The following is a 21,132-nucleotide window of genomic DNA, read 5'->3' on the forward strand; positions in this document are numbered from 1 at the left end:
TGGGAACTGTGGAATTGTACCCCTGTTGTCTTGTAATTAACATTACAATATTAAATCACTAATAAAATAGTTTAATTTTTTTCAAATATTTATTTATTCCCTTTTATTGCCCTTGTTTTATTGCTGTAGTTATTATTGTTGATGTCGTTGTTGTTGGATAGGACAGAGAGAAACGGAGAGAGGAGGGGAAGACAGAGAGGGGGAGAGAAAGACAGACACCTGCAGACCTGCTTCACCGCATTGAAGCGACTCCCCTGCAGGTGGGGAGCCGGGGGCTCGAACTGGGATCCTTTCCCTGGTCCTTGCACTTTGCACCACCACGTGCGCTTAACCTGCTGCGCTACCGCCCGAGTCCCAAAAATAGGTTTTAAAAGTGAATTATGAACTGTTTGTGGAAGGTGGAATTATGAACTGTTTGTGTTTAAAAGACTGGCTGCATTCAATTCCTCTATGTGATTATGTTTCCCAGAGCCCTGCTCAGCTCTGGCTGATGGTGGAGCTGAGGACTGAACCTGGGACTATGGAACCTCAGGCAGCAAAGGCTTTTTGCAGAACCATTATGCTGTCTCCCCAGCACTCAATTCCTTTTTAAGAGCTGTCCTGGAGGGACAGGCCAGGAGATAAACCTCACCTGAGGAAGAGCAGAGGATGGGCAGTGCCTCCATGTGGCCTTGGGGCTGTGCATGCACGCATGAGGCCTCACAGGACCGAGTGAGCACAAAGCAGCACCCAGGTGCGGCGTGTGGCGTCTCTTTCCCTTACACCCCCAGCTGAGCCTTTTTCACTGAAGATGTGAAAAAGCTCATTTAGGTAGCGTGCTGCTCAGCCATGTGTGTGACTCAGATTCAAGCCCAGGCCTCCCGTGTTGGAAGCTGGGGTGCCGTGGTCTCTCTCTCTCTTCCTGTTGGTCTATTGAGGCAGCAGACACAGCAAGTCTGCAGATGTCTTTCTCTCCCCCTCTGTCTTCCCCTCCTCTCTCCATTTCTCTCTGTCCCATCCAACAACAACGACATCATCAACAACAATAATAACTATAACAATAAAACAAAGGCAACAAAAGGGAATAAATAAACATTAAAAAAAAAGTGGAGGAAAACTAGGAGGTAAGATTATCTCCCAAGTGAAAGAACAAGATAAAATCCCAGACAGAGAAGCTTAAGGAAATAGAGATAAGTGAATTCAAAGACAACAAGGGCAACCAAAAGGAATAAATACATAAATATTAAAAAAAAGAAAAGAGTTTGGGAGTCGGGCTGTAGCACAGCAGGTTAAGTGCATGGGGTGCCAAGCGCAAGGACCGACGTAAGGATACTGGTTTGAGCCCCCGGCTCTTGACCTGCAGGGAAGTTGCTTCACAGGCGGTGAAGCAGGTCTGCAGGGGTCTGTCTTTCTCTCCCTCTCTCTGTCTTCCCTTCCTCTCTCAATTTCTCTCTGTCCTGTTTAACAACATAAATAAAGAACAACAACAATAATAATTACAACAACAATAAAAAACAACAAGGACAACAAAAGGGAAAATAAATATTTAAAAAATTATTCAAAGTATTGTTCATAAATTTGCTTCCTGAGCTCAAGGGATGAGTAGGTGAGCAGAGAGATAACTTTCAGAGAGACAGAAAATATGACAGACGTCATGAAGCTAAAGAATACGTAAGTGAGGGCGGGGGTAGACACCAGATGCTTATGCAAAGAACTCTCATGTTTGAAGCCCCCAAGTCCCAGGTTCAATCCCCCACACAACCATAAGCCAGAGCTGAGCAGAACTCCCTGCTCTCTCCCTCACAAATAATCAGTCTTCTAAAAGTTAGCAGTAGGGGCCAGGAGAGAGCCCAGCCAGTAGAGCTCAACCTACCATGCTTGAGGACCTGGGTTCAAGTCCTCATCCACCACACGGTATCCCCACGCAAAGGCCTGCTGCCACTAATGATGGGCAGTGCTGTGGTTCCTCTCTGTCTCTCTCTGTCTCTCTTCCCTTATCTTCCTCTCCTTCTCTGTCTTTCACACTCTATCATAAAAAATAAAAATGAGGTAAAAAGAAGAGTTTGCTGGGAGGAGGTATGGAGCCTCAGTGATAACCTTAGTGGCAAGAATATAGGAATAGGGAATCAGGTGATAGCCCAGCGGGTTAAGTGCATGTGGCACCAAGCAAAAGGACCAGCATGAGGATCCCGGTTCAAGCCCCCAGCTCCCCACCTGCAGGGGAGTCACTTCACAGGTGGTGAAGCAGGTCTGCAGGTGTCTGTCTTTCTCTCCCCCTCTCTGTCTTCTCCTCCTCTCTCCATTTCTCTCTGTCCTATCCAACAAGAATGACATCAATAACAACAACAACAATGATAAACAAGGGCAACAAGCGGGGGAAATAACAGCCTCCAGGAGCAGTGGATTCATAGTGCAGGCACTGAGCCCCAGCAAGAACCCTGGAGACAAAAAAAAAAAGAGAAAGGAAAGAAACTAAAAAGAGACACCTGCAACCAGTTTCCCCCACTCTGTTCTCTAGATCAACCCCCTTCCAGATAGAAATTGAGAGAGGGCGGGTCGGGCGGTAGCGCAGGCGGTGCGGCAGGTGGTGTGGCATAAGGATCCCGGTTCGAGCCCCCGGCTTAGGGGAGTCGCTTCACAAACAGTGAAGCAGGTCTGCAGGTGTCTCTCTGTCTTTCCCCCTCTCTGTCTTCCCCTCCTCTCTTATTTCTCTCTGTCCTATCCAACAATGGCATCAATTACAACAACAATAATAACTACAACAATAAAACAACAAGGGCAACAAAAGGGAATAAATAAATTTTAAAATTAAAAAAAAAATTGAGAGAGGAGGGAGGGAGGGAGGGAGGGAGGGGCAGAGGGTGAGAGAGAGAGAGAGAGAGAGAGGTGCTGCTTCACTACTGGTAAAGCTGTCCCCTGCAGGTGGGGACCAGGGGCTTTGTCTTCTAAGGATCCAATAGGCCAAGAGTAGGTAAAATTCACTAAGCTGCAGACAGGTGCAGACCTCGGGACAGATGTCTCTGCAGATGTGGTCTTACTGAACAAAGATAGTACCCTGTTTTCTTGTTTGTGAAACACTCTCTTATCCTTGTATTAAAATATATTTTACTTGTTTATTTTGGGTAGAGACAGAAGTTAAGAGAGGGTGGAGAGACAGAGAGGGAGAGAGAAAGAGATACCAGAAGCCTGTTTCACTGTGAAGCTTCCTTCTGTAGGTGGGTACTGGGGGCTTAAACCCTGGGTCCTTGTGCCCTGTAATGTGTGCGCTCAGTCAGGCCCCAGTTACCTCCATTTTCCTGTGAAGGAAACAGGCCTAGAGAGGTTGAGTGAATGGCCCTAGGCCACACAACTTGCACCTGGCCAAGAAGGGATTTGAACAAGGCATCTGCTCAAACACAGCTGCTGGCCAGGTGACACCCTAGGAGGAGGGAGTGGCAGAGAGGGCTCTGAGTTCCAACTTAGGCGATGCTGGGAGAGACCCCAGCCCCCTCCAGGCCTCTCTGTCCCTGTGTGGACACCATGTCCCCCAGAGGCCCCTTCTAAGCAAGTGATGCAGAAATATGCTTCCTCCCATCAACCTCTCTCACCCTCCCTGACAGGCCGCTCCCCGATCCTCCCTGATGGCTGGAGCCAAAGGGCACCCCTGGGCAAGGATAATGGTTAACCACAGTGGGCGGGCGGGTACCCCGGCTCTCAGGCACCCCACAGCCAGCACAGACGCTGCAAGATGCAGTGGGTGAAGGTGCTGGGTGGTGTTCTGGGAGGTGCTGCCCTCCTGGGGCTGGGCATCATTCTGGGCCACTTTGCCATCCCCAAGAAGCCCACCACGGCTAGCTCCAAGGAGGCCCAGGACCTGGACCTGAAGCTCCTGGAGTCTGTCCTGGGCCAGTTGGATGCCAACAGGATCCGGGACAACCTCAGGTGAGAGGTCTGTTTTCGCCACTGGCCCACCCATCTGCTGGGGGAGCAGCCTGACCCCTGACCCTGTGTCCTACAGGGAGCTCGCCCGGGCCCCTCACCTGGCCACCAGCCCCCGGGACGAGGAGCTGGTGCAGCTGCTGCTACAGCGTTGGGAGGACCCCAAGTCGGGCCTGGACGTGGCCGTGGCCCCCCAGTACCAGGTGCTGCTCTCCTTCCCCGACACCCAGCCAAACAGCGTGTCCGTAGGTGAGAGCCCTCAGGACCTGGGGGCGGGGAGGCTCTTGCTGCGCTGAGGTGGGGTGTCAGGCAAGCCTGATACCCCCACCCTCCCGTCTCTCCACAGTGTCGCCCTCGGGAGAAATCCTGTTCTCCTGCCGCCAGAGCGAGGAGAACCTGACCGGAGAGCAGGGGGGCTCTGAAGTGGTACGTCCCTATGCAGCATACGCTCCACCCGGCACCCCCCAGGTGAGTCTAGAATGTTCTCACTGCTGTGGCCCTGCCCCCCGTCATAATGCAAGGGCCGTTTAGGAAGATCACATCATGGCAGGCTCGGCCCCCCACTTCTAGAATGTTCTCTGCACTTCACAGCTACTCCGTTCACCCATCTTTTAATCTTCCAGCAACCTCTGGTCACCCTGTTTTAGGCCAGGTCCTTCCTGAGAGGAGCCTGGGTGGATCTGCACTTGGGGCATTTACAAGCTCTGGGTGAGGTGGGGGCCCAGAGTTTGATTGGCGCTGGAGAGGTAACGCCCTGGGTAGGGCGAGTGCCTGGCTGTGCATGAGAATCCAGTTTGACCCTTGATACCACATGGGAGTGCTACAGCACCAGGGGAAGCTCGGGGTTGTGGTGTCTCCAACTGGAGTGGAAAAATGTCCTGGGAGCAGTGAAATCACACGTGTCTGTTGCAATCCTGGCTCCTGCACTCGACCGGACCGTCCATCCTTCTTCTGAACCTACCCTTTCCTGCTCTAACCATCACTCCCTCTCGGGACTAGGGCCTCCTCATCTATGCCAACCGCGGCTCAGAAGACGACTTTAAGGAACTCCAGGCCCAAGGCATCAACCTCACCAACACCATCGCCCTGACCCGTTATGGGGGTGTGGGGCGTGGGGCCAAGGTGAGCAGCGGCGGCCTCCCATGCTGGGGGCTGGGGCACAGAGGGAGGCAGGAAGGGCTCCTGGGTGGGGGCTGGCCAGAACAGCTGGATTTGTTCAGTGTGGCAGAGGGAAGCTCACTGTGTCTCTTCATCCTTCAGACAGAGAGACAGGGAGAGACATGACATCACCAGAACTTCTCACGGACCAACTTCTCTGCTATAAAACAAAGCAAGTTATACATTGATGTGTGGGGGGGTGTCTCAGTGGTGGACTGGACTCATATAGAAAAAGTAAAAGGAGAGAGTCGGGCGGTAGCGCAGCGAGTTAAGTGCACATGACAAAAAGCACAAGGACCGGCGTAAGGGTCCCGGTTCGAGCCCCCGGCTCCCCACCTGCAGGAGGTCGCTTCGCAAGCGGTGAAGCAGGTCTGCAGGTGTCTGTCTTTCTCTCCCCCTCTGTCTTCCCCTCCTCTCTCCATTTCTCTCTGTCCTATCCAACAACAACATCAACAACAGCTATAACAACAATAACAACTACATCAAGCACAACAACAAGGGCAACAGAATGGGGAAAATGGCCTCCAGGAGCAGGGGATTCGTAGTGCAGGCACCAAGCCCCAGAGATAACCCTGGAGGCAAAAAAATAAAAGTAAAAGGATCCAGGTGGTGGCACACATGCTGAGTGTACATGCACCATGGGCAAGAACTCAGGTTCAAGCCCAGGTCTTCAGCTGCAGGGGAAGATTCGATACCTGTGAAGCAGGGCTGCAGGTGTCTCTCTCTTTTTCTCCCTATCTCCTATTCCCCTCTCAATTTCCCTTTGTCTTAGCATATAAATAGATATTTTTTAAATGTTTGGGGGCTGGGAAGACAGCATAATGGTTATGCAAACACACTGTCATGCCTGAGGCACTGCAGTCTCAGCTGAATCTCCTGTACCACCATAAGCCAGAGCTGAGCAGTGTTCTGGTAAAAAAAAAAAAAAGAAGATATACATATATTAAATAAAAGCTAATTAAGATGATTAATTTTATGTTATATATAATTTACCACAATTTTACATATATTAAATAAAAGCTAGTTAAGATGATTAATTTTATGTAATTTTATATAATTTACCACAATTTTATTTTACTTTTTGTCAGTAGGGATATCAGTTGGGCTCTGTGCCTGCATGACACCACCATTACCAGTAACCATTTTTATTTATGTTTGTTTATTTGAAACATTTTATATGATTTATTTTCCATTTTTTATTGCTGTTGTTGATGTCGTTGGTTTTTTTATTGTTGTTGTTGATGATGTCATCATTGTTGGATAAGACAGAGAGAAATGGGGAGAGGAGGGGAAGACAGAGAGCAGGAGAGAAAGACAGACACCTGCAGACCTGCTTCACCGCTTGTGAAGCGACTCCCCTGCAGGTGGGGAGCCAGGGGCTTAAACAGGGATCATTATGCCGGTTCTTGTGCTTTATGCCATGTGCGCTTAACCTGCTGTGCTACCGCCTGGCCCCTCCCAACAACCATTTTTATTATTTTTCTTTCTTTTTCATAGAAGGAGAGATAGAGAGAGAAGAGACGTCTGTGCTAGGGTTCTGCCATTGCAAGTGGGGACCAGGGGCTTGAACTTGGGACACTGTCCAAGGTAGTCTGTGTGTTCTACTGGGTATTACTGGGTGTGCCATCACCCAGTGCCAGGGCTGTTCCTTTTTTTTTTTTTTCTTGCTTCCAGGGTTATTGCTGGGGCTTGGTGTCAGCAAAATGAATCTACTGCTCCTGGTGGCAAATTTTTCCCTTTCCCGTTCCCTTTTTTATTTTATTGGATTGGACAGATGGAAATTGAGAGGGGAGGGGAAATAGAGAGGGAGAGAGAATGGTAGGCACCTGCAGCCCTGCTTCACCACTTGTGAAGTGTTCCTGCTGTAGTTAGGGAGCCAGGGCTCAGACCCAGTCCTTATACACAGTACACATAGTACCACGCGTGCTTAACTGGGTGTGCCACCACCCGGCCAGGACTATTCCTTTGTGTCCAGGGGACAGATACAAAAAATTGTCTTTTAAATGGTGTGAATGGTGCTGCTCTGAACAAGCACAACCTCATTCTTTTCTTTAAAATACTGACTTGCAGCCTGGCAATTGGTACAATGGGTAAGGTCTTGGACTCTCAAGCATGAGGTCTTGAGTTCAATCCTTAGTAGTGTCTGTAGCAGTGATGCTCTGCTTCTCTCTCTCTTTCTCAGTAATACATAAATACATTAAAAAAATTAAAAAGGGGAGCTGAGCGGTGGCACAGCAGATTAAACACACATGATGAGAATCGGTATAAGGATCCTGGTTCCAGCCCCTGGCTCCCCACCTGCAGGGGAGTCGCTTCACAGGCGGTGAAGCAGGTCTGCTGGTGTCTGTCTTCCTCTCCCCCTCTCTGTCTTCCCCTCCTCTCTCCATTTCTTTCTGTTCTATCTAATAATAGTAACAACAACAATGACGATAAACAACAAGGGCAACAAAAGAGATAAAAATAAAAAGGAGGACTAGGCCATAGTGTACCAAATTAAGCTCACTAGTACAAAGCACAAGGATCAATGCAAGGGTCCCAGTTCGAGCCCACCGGGACCTGCAGAGGGCCCCCCCCCCACAGCGCAGCTCAGTCTGGGGCTGCTGGGCCTCACCACACCCCCGAGAAGCACTGATTCACTGTGTCCCAACCTCCCTTTCCCCCATCCAAATGTCATCTTGTTGATGGGAGGTTAGATGGGTCCCGGCTTCACCCACCAGAAGAGAGTGGACAGGCATGCTCCCTTGTCTCTCCTCCCCCACAGGCCATCAACGCCGCCAAATTTGGGGTGTCTGCAGTGCTGGTGTACACGGACCCGGCTGACATCAATGATGGGAAGAGCCTGCCCAACGAGACTTTCCCACATTCCTGGGGCTTGCCACCCTCAGGGGTGGAGCGAGGCTCTTACTATGAGCGTTTTGGGGACCCCCTGACACCCTATCTTCCAGCCAGCCCCTCCTCCTTCCGCCTGGAGCCGTCTACTGTCTCTGGATTCCCCCCCATCCCCACCCAGCCCATTGGCTTCGGGGACGCACAGGAACTTCTGTGGTGAGCTCAGGTCCTAGGGTGCCCTGTTCCCCTCCAGTAGCCCCTGAGCTTCAGCCCCGACACACACATGATCTTGAGGAAGCCCTCCCCTTCCTCGTCAGCAACCTACAGGGGTCCGTGGCTCCAGCAGCCTGGCAGGGAGCACTGGGCTGTGAGTACAAGCTGGGACCTGGCTTCCAGCCTGGTGGGAACTTCAAAGACAGGTGAGAGGGCCCTGCCTCCTCCCCTTCCCTTGTACATGCTTGACACCACTCGCCACCCCTACCCCTGCCATTTCAAGGCCTGTCCGGCCCCTTTCTTCTCTCTCCACTCCTCCCCTTGTTGTTTTCGGCGGGCTGGCTTCACGGGCGGGTAACAGACGACCAGGGACTCACGGTTGAGCTGTGCGCAGTATCTCTTTATCCATGCAGGGCGCAGCGCAATCTATACCAAGCTAAACTAACAACTAACTAAAACGAGCAATGCTGTCTTTATATATACTTCCCAAGTAGGGTGGAAACAGGATGTGACATAGAGAGGGTGGAGAGAAAAGTGACTGGTGAAAATCAGAGTGTAACAAGGAGAGGGGGCAGAGCAAAAACATATCATGAACCAGTGGGGATTGAACCAATGCCCTGGAGGGAGGGTGGTGCTTGTTAACAGCAGTTATGTAAATAGAATGAAGTGGTTATGTAAATAGAATACAGTGGTTATGTAAATAGAATACAGTGTTAAGCAGGGGGTATTAAACCAATGAAACGGAAGGGGTCTCATGCATACCAACATCCCCTGACTCCAAAATAATGTCTGTGTGTGTTTGTGTGTGCGTGTGTGTGTGTGTGTGTGTGTGTGTGTGTGTGTTGGGGGAAGTGCCATGGAATCAGCTGGGTGACCCACAAAGCCCATGGGGCCCCTGCCACCTCACCCCCATTCTCCAGCATCTCCTCTCTTAAACATGCAGCCGACCTGGTTTCTAAATCAGAGCCTCCGAACTTAGTTCCCCCACCCTCCTCCACTCCCTTCCCCCTCTGCTGCCAGGTGCCCTCTCTCTCAGGGTCCTCCCAGCGCCTGTCACTTCCTGGTGGCTAGTTTGGTTCAAAGGGAAGTCCCACAAGAGCCTGGAACAGTGCCCAAACCCAGTATCCATTAATAGCTCAGTGGATGGATGGATGGATGGATGGATGGATGGATGGATGAAGTGAAATCAGCAAACTGAGCCTCTAGCCCTGCTTCCTCTCCTGGCACTGTGGGGACTGTGTCCCTTCTTTGCTGGGTCTCAATTCCTCCTGCCTTAGAGGGAGGAGTGACCCTCCTGGCACCCTTCCCCCGCTCCCAGCCAGGTGAATGTCAGTGTCCACAACCGCCTGGAGCTGAAGAACTCCTCCAACGTCCTGGGGATCATCCGTGGGGCCGTGGAGCCCGGTGAGCGCGGGGACAAGCCCACCACCCAGCTAGTGTCTGGCCCCGGCCCCACCACATCGCCCCGTCCCGAGCCTGGCCCCGCCCTCTGATTAATAGGCTCCCCTGCGCGGCCACGCCCATCTCCCCCGATAACGACGCCACACCCATAAGTGAGCACGCCCACACATTCCTGTCCCCGCCCACTAAGGGATGATGTTCACCCTGCTGGTCCCGCCCATACCCGGTGACCACGCCCACTTAATGCATGGCCCCGCCCTCCTGTCTCTGACCCTTGGCTCTTCCCCCAGACCGCTACGTGCTGTATGGAAACCACCGCGACAGTTGGGTACATGGGGCTGTGGACCCCAGCAGTGGCACCGCTGTCCTCCTGGAGATCTCCCGCGTCCTGGGGACTCTGCTGAAGAAAGGTGGGGCGGTCTCCTCCGCTGGGCGAGGCACTCCCCCGCCCCAGGAGGTCCCATCCAGCCCAGCCACCTCCCCCAGAACTGGGGTGGTGCTCCCGCCTCGCCTCCTCCCTTTCATTCCCTGGGGCCCACTGGGGACAGGCACGCAGGACCCCCAGCCCTGGCCTCAAACAGACACTCCCGTGTCCCTGCAATAGAATCAGGTCCCCTGTTGGGGCTGGGGGGGGAGGGGGCTGAGGGAAGACAGTGCCAGGGAGCCTCAGGGCAACTGAGGCAGGGGTGACAGGCTTCACATAGCCTACTATCACCCAGGCCAGAGGGCCCCGCAGTGCCCCCCCCCAGAGTTCCTGCCTGCGGCGACAACTGTGATGGGTGCTATAAAGATACCCTCTGAGGGTGTTCTCCAGGTGTGGGTGCAGTTCAGGAGGGAGGGGCTGGACCAGGTGCAACCTAGCTGGGGAGCTTGCAGTTGAGTCCAAGGACAGTGGGAAGCTGGCAAGTGATAGTAACCAAAGGACATTTTTTTTTAAAGTTTTTTTTTTTTTAATATTTATTTATGGGAGTCGGGCGGTAGCGTAGCAGGTTAACCGCACGTGGCGCAAAGCGCAAGGACCGATGTAAAGATCTCGGTTTGACACAGTTTAGGTCTGACTTATGGTGGTACAAAAAAAAAAAAAAAAGATCTCGGTTTGAGCCTCGGGCTCCCCACCTGCAGGGGAGTCGCTTCACAGGCGGTGAAGCAGGTCTGCAGGTGTCTGTCTTTCTCTCCCCCTCTCTGTCTTCCCCTCCTCTCTCCATTTCTCTCTGTCCTATCCAACAACGACATCAACAATAGTAACCGCAACGATAAAAAAAAAAGGGCAACAAAAAGGGAATAAATTAATATTTTAAACCTTTTTGTTGCCCTTGTTGTTTTGCCCTTGTTGTTGTTATTGAGGGGAAGACAGGGGAAGAGAGAGACTTCTGCAGACCTGCTTCACCGCCTGTGAAGCGACTCCCCTGCAGGCGGGGAGCCGGGGTGAGAACAGGTCCTTCCGCAGGTCCTTGCGCTTTGCGCCACGTGCGCTTAACCCGCTGCGCTACCGCCCAGCCACCTTTCTTTTTTAAAAATATTTTTAAAAATTATTTTTATTTATTGGACAGAGACAGCCAGAAATCTAGAGTAGAGGTATATAGAAAGGGAGAGAGAAAGATAGACACTGCAGCACTGCTTCACTACTTGCAAACCCCTCCCCCTGCAGGTGGGGAGCAGTGGCTCAAACCCAGGTCCTTGTGCACTGTAACAGGTGCGATTAACCAGATGTGCCACCACCGGACCTCTAGTTTCTTTTTCTTTCACCTTTTCCTCTTTCTTAGACTCTGTTCAGCTCTGGCTTATTGTGGTGCCAGGGTCTTTTGGTGCCTCAGGCATGAGTCTGTTGCATAAAACCCCGTGTTACTTCCCTCATCCTTTGTTATTTTTTTCTTTGTGGCGCATGCGCCTTGTACATGCGCTAATCCACTGATCCCTGGCCAATTTATAAAAATCTTCGAAGCGTGATCCAGGAGGTGGGTGGTGCAGTGGATAAAGCATTGGGTTCTCAAGCATGAGGTCCTGAGTTCAATCCCCCGCGCACATGTACCAGAGTGACGTCTGGTTCTTTCTCTCTCTCTTCCTAGCTTTCTCATGAATAAATAAATAAATTCTAAAAAAAGAAATCCTCTAAGCTGGGGGCCAGGCAGTATCACAGCAGGTTAAGCTCACATAGCTCAAAGCACAAGGACCTGTGCAAGGATCCCAGTTCGAGCCCCCGGCTCCCCACCTGCCGGGGAGTCGCTTCACAAGTGGTGAAACAGGTCTGTAGGTGTCTATCTTTCTCTCCCCCTCTCTGTCTTCCTCTCCTCTCTCCATTTCTCTCTGTCTTTTCCAACAACAGTAGCAATAACAATAATAACAAGAAGGGCAACAAAATGGAAAAAATGGCAACCAGGTGCAGTGGATTTACAGTGCAGGCACAGAGCCCCAGCAATAAACCTGGAGGCAAAAAAAAAAAGTTTAAAAAGACCTTCTAAATTCTTGAATAGAGACAGACAGAAGAGGAGAAAGGGAGCGAGAGAGTGAGACACTCCAGTATGTCTCCACCATCCACGGAGCTTCCTCTGGTGCTGGTGTAGTGAACTTTGTGCTTGGTGTCAAACCTGAGGCTTCACCTTTGGTAAACCACATGCCTAGCTGGGGAACATCCAAAAGTCCCACCCTCATAGAGCACTGCCCTTTCCCTTTTAAAAAAAATTTATTATATTTAATTATCTTTATTTATTTATTGGCTAGAGACAGCCAGAAATTGAAAGGGAAGGGGGTGATAGAGAGTGAGACAGACAGAGACACCTGCAACACTGCTTCACTACTCAAAAAGCTTTCCTCCTGCAGGTGGGGACTGGGGGATGATGTGACATGTGCGCTCTACCAGGTGTGCCACCACCCGGCCCCTGTCCTTTCCCTTCTATGTTACTGCTGTCACGATTCATGTGATTATATTCTGTGTACCAACTCAATATTGAACTTGAAACGCCCAGGAGACATCCTGGTGCAGAGGGTACAGTGATCCTTGAGGAGAGATTAGATTAGATCCAGAGATAACCTGGGCGGTTGGTGGCTGGTAGGACAGGTGCAGCTACAGGTGTGGCTTTGGGGTCAGCTGGTAAGGAGCAGGGGTAGTCCTGGGCAGAGACATTGAACTTGTGACTTTACCTCATATGACGGTGGAGGAATTTCAGCCTTTCAAAAAAAAAAAGTTGCAGAAATGACGCACACTATTTTTTAAATATGTATATTGTTTATTTATTTATTTATTATTGGAGAGATATAGAGAGAAATTGGGAGGGGAAAGGGAGATAGGGGAAAGAGACAGAGAGACACCTGCAGCTCTGTTCCACCATTCATGAAGCTTTCCCCATGCAGGTGGGGCACTTTTTTTTTTTTTGCCTCCAGGGTTCTCGCTGGGGCTCGGTGCCTGCACTATGAATCCACTGCTCCGGGAGGCCATTTTCCTCATTTTTGTTGTTGCCCTGTTGTCACTGTTGTTGGATAGGACAGAGAGAAATCAAGAGAGGAGGGGGAGAGGAAGATGGACACCTGCAGACCTGCTTCACCACTTGTGAATCAACCCTCCTGCAGGTGGGGAGCTGGGGCTCGAACCAGGATCTTTACTCTGGTCCTTGCGCTTCGCACAATGTGCACTTAACCCGCTGCGCTACTGCCCAGCCTCCTATTACTTATTTTAAAGTACATGGAAGCCTCATATGCCCTTCAGTCTAATGCCCCTAGTATTAATGTTTTGCCAAGCTTGCTCTCTCTTGCTATAGCTTAAAAATATTTATTTATTTTTAATTGTCACCAGTGTTATCTATGGGCCTTCACAATGAATCCACCACTTCTGGTAGTTTTTTTTTTTCTTTTTCTTTTTATTAGATAGGATTGAAAAAATTGAGAAGGGAGGAGGAGATAGAAATGGAGAGAAAGAGAGACACCTGCACACCTGCTTCACCACCTGGGCATGATAAAAAAGGGAGTGGTATGGAGCAAAACCAGGAGCACGTGAGCAGGAGAATTAGGGGGCCAGGGAGGTGGCTGTGGGAGTGCAGGCAAGAGCAGTGGACCCTGAGGCTGGGCACAGGTGCAGGTTGCTATGAGGGCACTAGTTACAGCCCTGCCTGACCTGGATTTGAGCCTGACTCTGCTGCACACCAGCTGTGTAGACTCAGGCAAGTCTTTTGATTTCTCTTGCCCCCATTTCTGCAAGAGACATGGAGACAGGAGTGTCTCTCTTCAGGCGAGACCCTGAGGCTAGGGTCCATAACAGTGAAGCACTAAGGACAGTGTTAATGCTTTGACACCAAGGAAGGTTAGGGCTTTGCCTGGTGCAGTAGCTAGTGGGTCCAGAAGTCTCAAAGCACATCTCCAGGGAAGAGAAGAGACAGGGCAGGCAGGCCACGGGAGGGGGGCTGGTGTTGGAGTTTGGGCAAGGGAGAAAGCATAAAGGCTATGCAAACAGACTTTCATGACTGACGCTCCAAGGTCCCAGGTTCAATCCCCAAAACCACCATAAGCCAGAGCTGAGCATTGCTCTGGTTAAAAATAATAATAATAATTGGGAGTCGGGCAGTAGCCCAGCGGGTTAAGCACACGTGGTGTGAAGTGCAAGGACCGCTGTAAGGATCCCGGTTCGAGCCCTCGGCTCCCCACCTGCAGGGGAGTCACTTCACAGGCGGTGACGCAGGTCTGCAGGTGTCTGTCTTTCTCTCCCCGTCTCTGTCTTCCCCTCCTCTCTCCATTTCTCTCTGTCCTATCCAACAACGACGACAATAGTAACTGCAATAATAAAACAACAAGGGCAACAAGAGGGAATAAAATAAATAATTAAAAAAAATAATAATAATTAAAATATATATTATTAAAAAATAAGGAAGTCTGGGAAAAGAAGAATGGAGCCTCAGGAAGGCTGGACTGTACCTGGGGGCGTCCTGTCCCCGGCTGCCTGCCCCTTCGACCCCTCCCCTCCACACCCCCCTCCTTTCCCCTAAGTCACCCCAGAATTTGGGGGTTCTGCCCTGCAGCCCTTGGTCCTCCCCCTCTCCAGGCACCTGGCGTCCTCGCAGATCCATCGTGTTTGCGAGCTGGGGGGCAGAGGAGTTCGGGCTCATTGGCTCCACCGAGTTCACGGAGGTGAGTGAGCCCCGCGGGGTGGGGGGCGCGGGGTGCTCGGGCGGGGCTGACGCCCCTCGCCCCCAGGAGTTCTTCAGCACGCTGCAGGAGCGCGCCGTGGCCTACATCAACGTGGACATCTCGGTGTTCGGTACGCGGCCCGGGCTGCGGGCGGGAGGAGGGGGAGCACGGGACCCCGAGTGACTGGTTCTGTGGACCCCACAGCCAACGCCACCCTGCGGGTGCAGGGGACGCCCCCGGTCCAGAGCGTGGTCTTCTCGGCTGCCAAGCAGGTGGGCGTGGCTACCGGCGTGGGGGGCGTGGCCTAGACGGGTTGGTTTGGCCGGCGTGGGCGGAGCCTAGATCAGTACTGCTGCTCATTGGAGGGCCTGGGCCAGGGGGCGGGGATATTGCGGGTGGGCAGGGCCGAGCCCGGCTCTTAGGCGGGTCTGGGGCCGAGCGAGCCGTAGGCTGGAGGCGGGGCAGAGGGCGGGCCTTGTGTGGGGGCCGGACGCTGGGGTGCACCTGGCCGAGGACCCTCCAGGTTGCTGTGTCTGGGGAGGGACCACCCGCAAGACTAGATGACCCTCCTCGGCAGATCACCGCACCAGGCCCCAACAAACTCAGCGTCTACGACAACTGGATTCGATATTTCAATCGTACCAGCCCGGTGTACGGCTCTATTCCCAGGTGAGCCCAGGGCCCCGGCAGGGACTGGAGGTGGGAGGGCGGGTACGAACACCTGCTGCCCCCCCACCCCTGTGGCTTTCATCTTCGCCCTCTTCCTTCCCGCAGCCTGGGCACTCTGGGCGCTGGCAGCGACTACGCGCCTTTCCTTCACTTCCTGGGCATCACCTCCATGGACATCGCCTACACCTATGACCGGGTGAGTGGATTCCCCCTCTGTCCCTGGCCTCCGCCGTAGTGATCCACCATCTCCCTCTTCTTCTTCCGGCTGCCCTGGATAGGGCTCCGTCACACAGTATCTGTGCTGCCTCTCTGAACATCTGTTTATACCCACCTATCCCCTTTTAGCACATTTAAGATCCTGATTCTAAGAGGCACCTATTAGAGAATGGAAAAAGCTGTTGCCCGATTGTTATGGGACGCCTTTTAAATATTTATAAATAAATAAGAAATGACTAGAGCCTATGCTGGCTTGAGTTGGGAATCAAACTCAGGACCTCACGTCCAAAAGGTCAGCATTCTCTCGCTAAGCCATCCTGCAGGCTTTTCACCTTCAGAGATGTGGTGTGAGGGACAGAGTGCCCAGTCGGTGTCTCTGCAGTTGATACTTTCAGGAAGTCCATTCTCCACCCTACAGCCACACTGCTCCTGGGGGCTGGAGCTGGATGGACTCTGACTTCAAAGTTCCTGGCTCTTCTCCATGTCATCACTTCCCACTGTAATGGAAAACTGGTGGTCTGGGAGGTAGCGCAGTGGGTAAAGGGGTTTAGCTCTCAAGCTTACCGCCCAGCTGACCCCAGGCCAAGTGTGCGCCACAACGCTGCTCTGCTTCTTTCCCTTTCTCCTCTCTGTGTTGTTAAATAAGAGACTGGCCCAGCCCAGTCCTGCTGAAAATCAGCTTACCCTCTCTTTATTTATTCCCTTTTGTTGCCCTTGTTGTTTTTCATTGTTGGTATTGATGTCATCCTTGTTGAATAGGACAGAGAGAAATGGAGAGAGGAGGGGAAGACAGAGAGGGGGAGAGAAAGATAGACACCTGCAGACCTGCTTCACCGCCTGTGAAGTGACTTCCCTGCAGGTGGGGAGCCGGAGGCTCAAAACCGCGATCCTTCCGCTGGTCCTTGCATTTTGTGCCACGTGCGCTTAACCCGCTGCGCTACCTAGCCCGGCTCCCCAGCTCACCCTCTCTTAGCCTCAGCTGGCTCCTGGGCATTCTCAGACCAACCTTGTGGATGTAGCGGCAGTTATTTATTCATGAGAAAAAAGAAGAGAGAACCAGAGCATCATGCTGGTGCCTGTGATGCGGGGATCAAACTCAGGACCCCGTGCTTAGCATTGAACACTTCACTGTCACAGCAACGCAACTGAAATGCTGTGCCCACACCATGGTTCACTGAGGGCATCTCTTGCCAATTCCCTTCCCAAGACTGTCACCTCTGGCCCTTGTTCCGTCAGAGCAAGACCTCAGCCCGGATCTACCCCACTTACCACACAGCCTTTGACACCTTTGGTTACGTGGACAAGTTTGTGGATCCTGGTGAGGAAGGGACCAGGGACACCCTTGGGCTGAAGACCGAGCCTGTCACCTGACTGTCATCTTCCTGCAGGCTTCAGTAGCCACCAGGCTGTAGCCCGGATGGCGGGGAGCGTGCTCCTTCGGCTCAGTGACAGCCTCTTCCTGCCTCTCAGTGTTGTTGACTACAACGAGACCCTCCACAACTTCCTCAGGGCCGCCCAGCAGGACCTCGCGGCCCTGTTGGAGCAGAGAGGCATCAGTCTGGGTAGGAAGCCCTCCTGACAGTGGGGTGGGGCCCAGGGGTCCTGCACCCCCAGAGCTAAGCTGCTGCCCACAGGGCCTCTGGTGACCGCGGTGGAAAAGTTTGAGAAGGCGGCTGCGGCTTTGAATCAACGCATATCAGAGCTGCAGAAGAGCCAACCCAAGTGAGCGGGTGCTAGGAGGGTGGCATCACGGCAGCGTGCAGCTTGGCAGCTGAGCGCCTGGCTCTAGGCTGACCGGGGGTGCCAACCACCTCCAGCCCTCTGCAGGTCCGGATGCTCAATGACCAGCTGATGCTCTTGGAACGGGCCTTCCTGAACACGCGGGCCTTCCCGGAGGAGCTCTACTACAGGTGAGCCCAGCCCAAAGCTTGTGGGAGAGGCTGGTACGGACGCTTGCCTGAACACGGCAGCTTCACTGGTCTCCAGAGCAGCCCCATGGCACAGCTGGGAGCTTGAGGTTCAAGGAGGGGAGGCCAATCAGTCGAGGTCACCCTGGACTACACCCCACTGCTGTTAGAGCCCCCGCTCTGAGGCTTGGGGAGGTGCTTTTGTGCCAGGGGCTCACTCTAGCCTCAAGCTGTCCCCTTTCTTGGGCCCTGACTGACACTGCCCCCCCTCCCCTGTCTCTGGTAGCCATGTGCTCTGGGCACCTCGGACCGGCCCCGTAGTCACATTTCCAGGCCTGGCCAACGCCTGTGCCCGGGCCACCAGTGCAGGCTCCGGACCTGCTGAGTGGGCCGAGGTACACAGACAGCTCAGCATCATCGTGGTAGCCCTGGAGGGCGCGACAGCCACCCTGACCTCTGTGACAGACCTCTAACCCCAGCCCTCTCTTGGGCTCTCCACCACCACCCTTTTACGGAAGGCGGAGAGTAAGAGACAGCGTGGTGGAAACGGCGAAAACCCCAACTGCTCTTCTTTGGTGGTGGGTGGGTGAGGATGGGAATGTATGATGCCAACTTCAGAGACCACCAAGGTGAGCCTTCAGGGACCAGTGGGGAAACTGAGGCTCAGGATACGTAGGCCTTGCTCAGAGTGGGTTCTTCTCTCCCATGGGGTCTTCACTCCTCACTGCCATCCCCCAAATAAATCAAACCTATCTTCCACACAAAACAAGTTCAGTTTATTGTCTAGGAGTCATGAAAAAACCCCGAGTGTCCTGAGTCAGTTCTGGGCCCTGGAAGGCTGCAGGTCCTCTTCATCCTGGGGACTTGGGTCTGTCGTCATCCTCCTCCTCTGCCATGACCACCTCCTCCAGGGTGCGCTCCCCGAGTTTGCTCTCCACCAGCACCTTGCAGGTCCCAGCAGGTGGCAGCCCCTCCTCAGTGTAGCGACCCCTCAGGAACACAACTCTCTCCTCCCCGTCAAAGGGTAGTCCGTGGGCCCGGCACAGGTCAAGGGCTTCCTGAGGCCCATCGAGGGCCAGGAGGTGGACCATGAAGGCCAGGGGCAAGGCCTGGCCTTTGGGGGTGCTCAGGGCACGGGCGAGACGGGCCAGGGCGCGGCGTCTGGCAAGGCCCACGTGGCACTGCACCGCACAGCTCTGTAGGTAGGGCAGGGTCCGGAGCAGCCGGAACAGGCGGGCGGCGTTGCCTTCTCGGAAGGCCGCGTCCACGGCCAGGGCCCTGCGCAGGGCCGGGCAGGAGCGCAGAGTAGCCGGCAGCTGCAGAACCTCGTGAAGGGCCTCCACCGAGCCTGTGAGGGTGGCGAGCAGGAGCAAGCGGTTCCCTCCAAGGCCCACCGTCTCCCCGCCTCCCCCGGCTCCCCGCCGTCCGTAGCCACGCCCACTCCCCCAGCGCTCGGCCAATCGCACCTCCAGACCCTCGGCCCCGCCCCCGCGGGCCCCGCCCCCGGTTTCTCCCACTACGCGGGGCCCAAAGCCGCGTTTACTGGGGCGGGAACCCGGTCCAGAAGGGCGCCGCAGCCCCGCCACTCCTGTCTCAGGCGTATTGGCGGGCTGCTGTGTCTGCCAGCCTTTGAAAAGTTGTCCGTTTCAACCCGACCCCTCTGCTTAGTGTTAGGAAAAAACTGCGACCCAGGAATGGGACGGGGCCAGGGCCGAATCGGGTCTGGGTGGCTCAGTGGATTATTTAGTTTTCACCGAACAGCAGTCATGTCAGTCAGTCTCTGGCTCCTGGTGGGACTCGGTTTTGTACCGGGAGCCTTTGCTGACTCAGGCCTGACAGGCTTCCTGCAGAGCCACTCTGCTATGTAACCAGTCTGGATCCTGTGCATTTTTTTTTTTTTTTAAAAAAAATTTATTTTACTTGATAGAACGCAGAGAAATTGAGAGGAAAGGGGAGGGGGGAGAGAGAGAGAGAGAGAGAGAGAGGGACACCTGCAGCATTACTTCACAACTACTGAAGCTTCACCCCTGTAGGTGGGGTCCGGGGGCTGTTTACGTCAATGCCACCACCCGGTCCTTTCTTCTTGATTTTATCATTCTTTTACCAGACCACTCACTGCTCAGTTCTGGCTTATGGTGGTGCGAGCGACTGAACCTGAGGCCTTGCAACCTCAGGCGTGAGTCTGCAGAACCACTATCCTATGTCCCCCGTCCCCTCTTCTATTTTTTTTTTTTGGCTGCATTTAAAAAAAATTATTTATTCCTTCTTGTTGTCCTTGTTTTATTGTTGTAGTAGTTGTTGCTATTGATGTTGTTGGATAGGACAGAGAGAAATGGAGAGAGGAGGGGAAGACAGAGAGGGGGCGAGACAGACAGACACCTGCAGACCTGCTTCACCGCCTGTGATGCGACCCCCCTGCAGGTGGGGAGCCGGGGGCTCCAACCGGGATCCTTAGGCCGGTCCCTGCGCTTTGCGCCACTTGCGCTGAACCCGCCGCGCGACCGCCCGGCCCCCTTTGGCTGCAGCTCCGGGGCAGGGGCGGGACGTTCAGGGGCGGCATTCCAGAGGCAGAAGCTCCGGCCCAGATTCCCGAGCAGCAGCAGCAGCAGCAGCAGCCAGGCCGGCGTGCGCCCCGGACTCACCCAGGTTGTACAGCAGGAAGAGGCTCTGGAAGGCCGCCTGGCGGGGGTGCGGCCCGGGGCTCTGCGCGTAGCAGCGGCGCAGCGAGCCGAAGCCCTCCTGCACCTGCGCCTGCAGCAGCGCGGGCTCGGCCGGGCCCCCGGGCGCCACGTCGGGCCGCAGCCGCGCCGCCACGGCGAGCAGCACGGCCAGCGCCGCCTCCAGCACCAGCGCCCTCTCCCGGCCGCCCGCGCGCTGCAGCGCCAGGTCGAGCCGCACGGCGCGCAGCCGGTCCGCCACGAAGCCGGCCACCTCGGCGCGGGAGGCGTCGCCGCGCTCGGCCACCTCGCCCGCCAGGTAGCGCACGGTGGCCAGCAGCACCGGCGGCGGGCGCAGCTCGCTCGGCGGCGGCGGGGGCTTGCCGGCGGCCGGCCGGCTGTACTCCTTCACGGCGCGGCGCGGGTCGGCCCGGGGCCGGTCTCCGCCGCCCCCCGGCCGCACCTCCAGGCGGTGCAGGCGGTGCTCGCGTTCCCGCCGGGCGCGCTCGGCTGCCGGGCACATGTCGGGGCACGTCCCCAGCGGCAGCTCGCCGTCAGGCTTGGAGGAGCTCTCGGCGTGCCCCCGCGGACGGCGGCCGTCCCCCGCTCCATTCTGCATGAAGCGCCGGCGCCGGTTCGGGGAAGCCGGGAGTGGAGGCGGCGAGCGGGCTCAGCCCTCCGCGGGCAACGATTCGCAACGTCCCGCCGCCGGCCCCGCCCACCTGCAGCGGCTCACCGAGCGCAGCAGCGCTCCCATAGTGCCGCGCGCGCGGGCCTCCTCCCAGGAGGCACCGCGTCGTAGTCCTGCGCCGTTACTGCGCGCGCTGTTTACGTTAACGCCCCCTCCCGCGATGCACCGCGCACAATCTGCGTGCTCCCATGGTGCACCGGTTTGTAGTTCCTTCCGCAACCAAAGGTGGTTGTTCGTTGTGTTTTTTTTTTTTTTTGGCAGGAGGGGCGGAGCCAGGTGGAGCCACGCCCACGCTCCCCAGTGGCTTGGGCTGCTCTGGCCCGACCGTCCTGTCCTGTGGGTCCTCAACTGTTCCTCCCTTCTAGATTAGGGTCAAATTTTC

At 54.5% G+C, this 21,132-nt stretch overlaps 2 protein-coding genes across 2 annotated transcripts; one reads left to right on the forward strand and one right to left on the reverse strand.

Annotated features, from left to right (window-relative positions):
* The first annotated feature begins 3,706 nt into the window (after positions 1 to 3,706).
* Positions 3,707 to 18,008, forward strand: NAALADL1 (N-acetylated alpha-linked acidic dipeptidase like 1). Its single transcript, XM_016186242.2, has 18 exons — positions 3,707 to 3,900; positions 3,977 to 4,146; positions 4,244 to 4,365; positions 4,897 to 5,019; positions 7,817 to 8,100; positions 8,202 to 8,303; positions 9,416 to 9,501; positions 9,789 to 9,908; positions 14,525 to 14,610; positions 14,677 to 14,740; positions 14,815 to 14,882; positions 15,188 to 15,279; positions 15,385 to 15,475; positions 16,732 to 16,813; positions 16,884 to 17,057; positions 17,130 to 17,217; positions 17,313 to 17,405; positions 17,689 to 18,008. The coding sequence occupies exons 1-18, from the start codon at positions 3,707 to 3,709 to the stop codon at positions 17,873 to 17,875; spliced, it is 2,226 nt and encodes a 741-aa protein (XP_016041728.1). The 3' UTR covers positions 17,876 to 18,008.
* A 148-nt stretch (positions 18,009 to 18,156) lies between these two features.
* Positions 18,157 to 20,792, reverse strand: SAC3D1 (SAC3 domain containing 1). The gene is made up of 2 exons (XM_060176107.1): positions 20,045 to 20,792; positions 18,157 to 18,750 (listed from the first exon to the last, which is right to left on the reverse strand). Exons 1-2 carry the CDS (start codon positions 20,676 to 20,678, stop codon positions 18,254 to 18,256), a joined length of 1,131 nt encoding a protein of 376 aa, XP_060032090.1. The 5' UTR covers positions 20,679 to 20,792; the 3' UTR covers positions 18,157 to 18,253.
* Positions 20,793 to 21,132: the final 340 nt, after the last annotated feature.

Source organism: Erinaceus europaeus, chromosome 17 (genome assembly GCF_950295315.1).
Source record: "Erinaceus europaeus chromosome 17, mEriEur2.1, whole genome shotgun sequence".
In the NCBI taxonomy this organism is placed as follows: Eukaryota; Metazoa; Chordata; class Mammalia; order Eulipotyphla; family Erinaceidae; genus Erinaceus; species Erinaceus europaeus.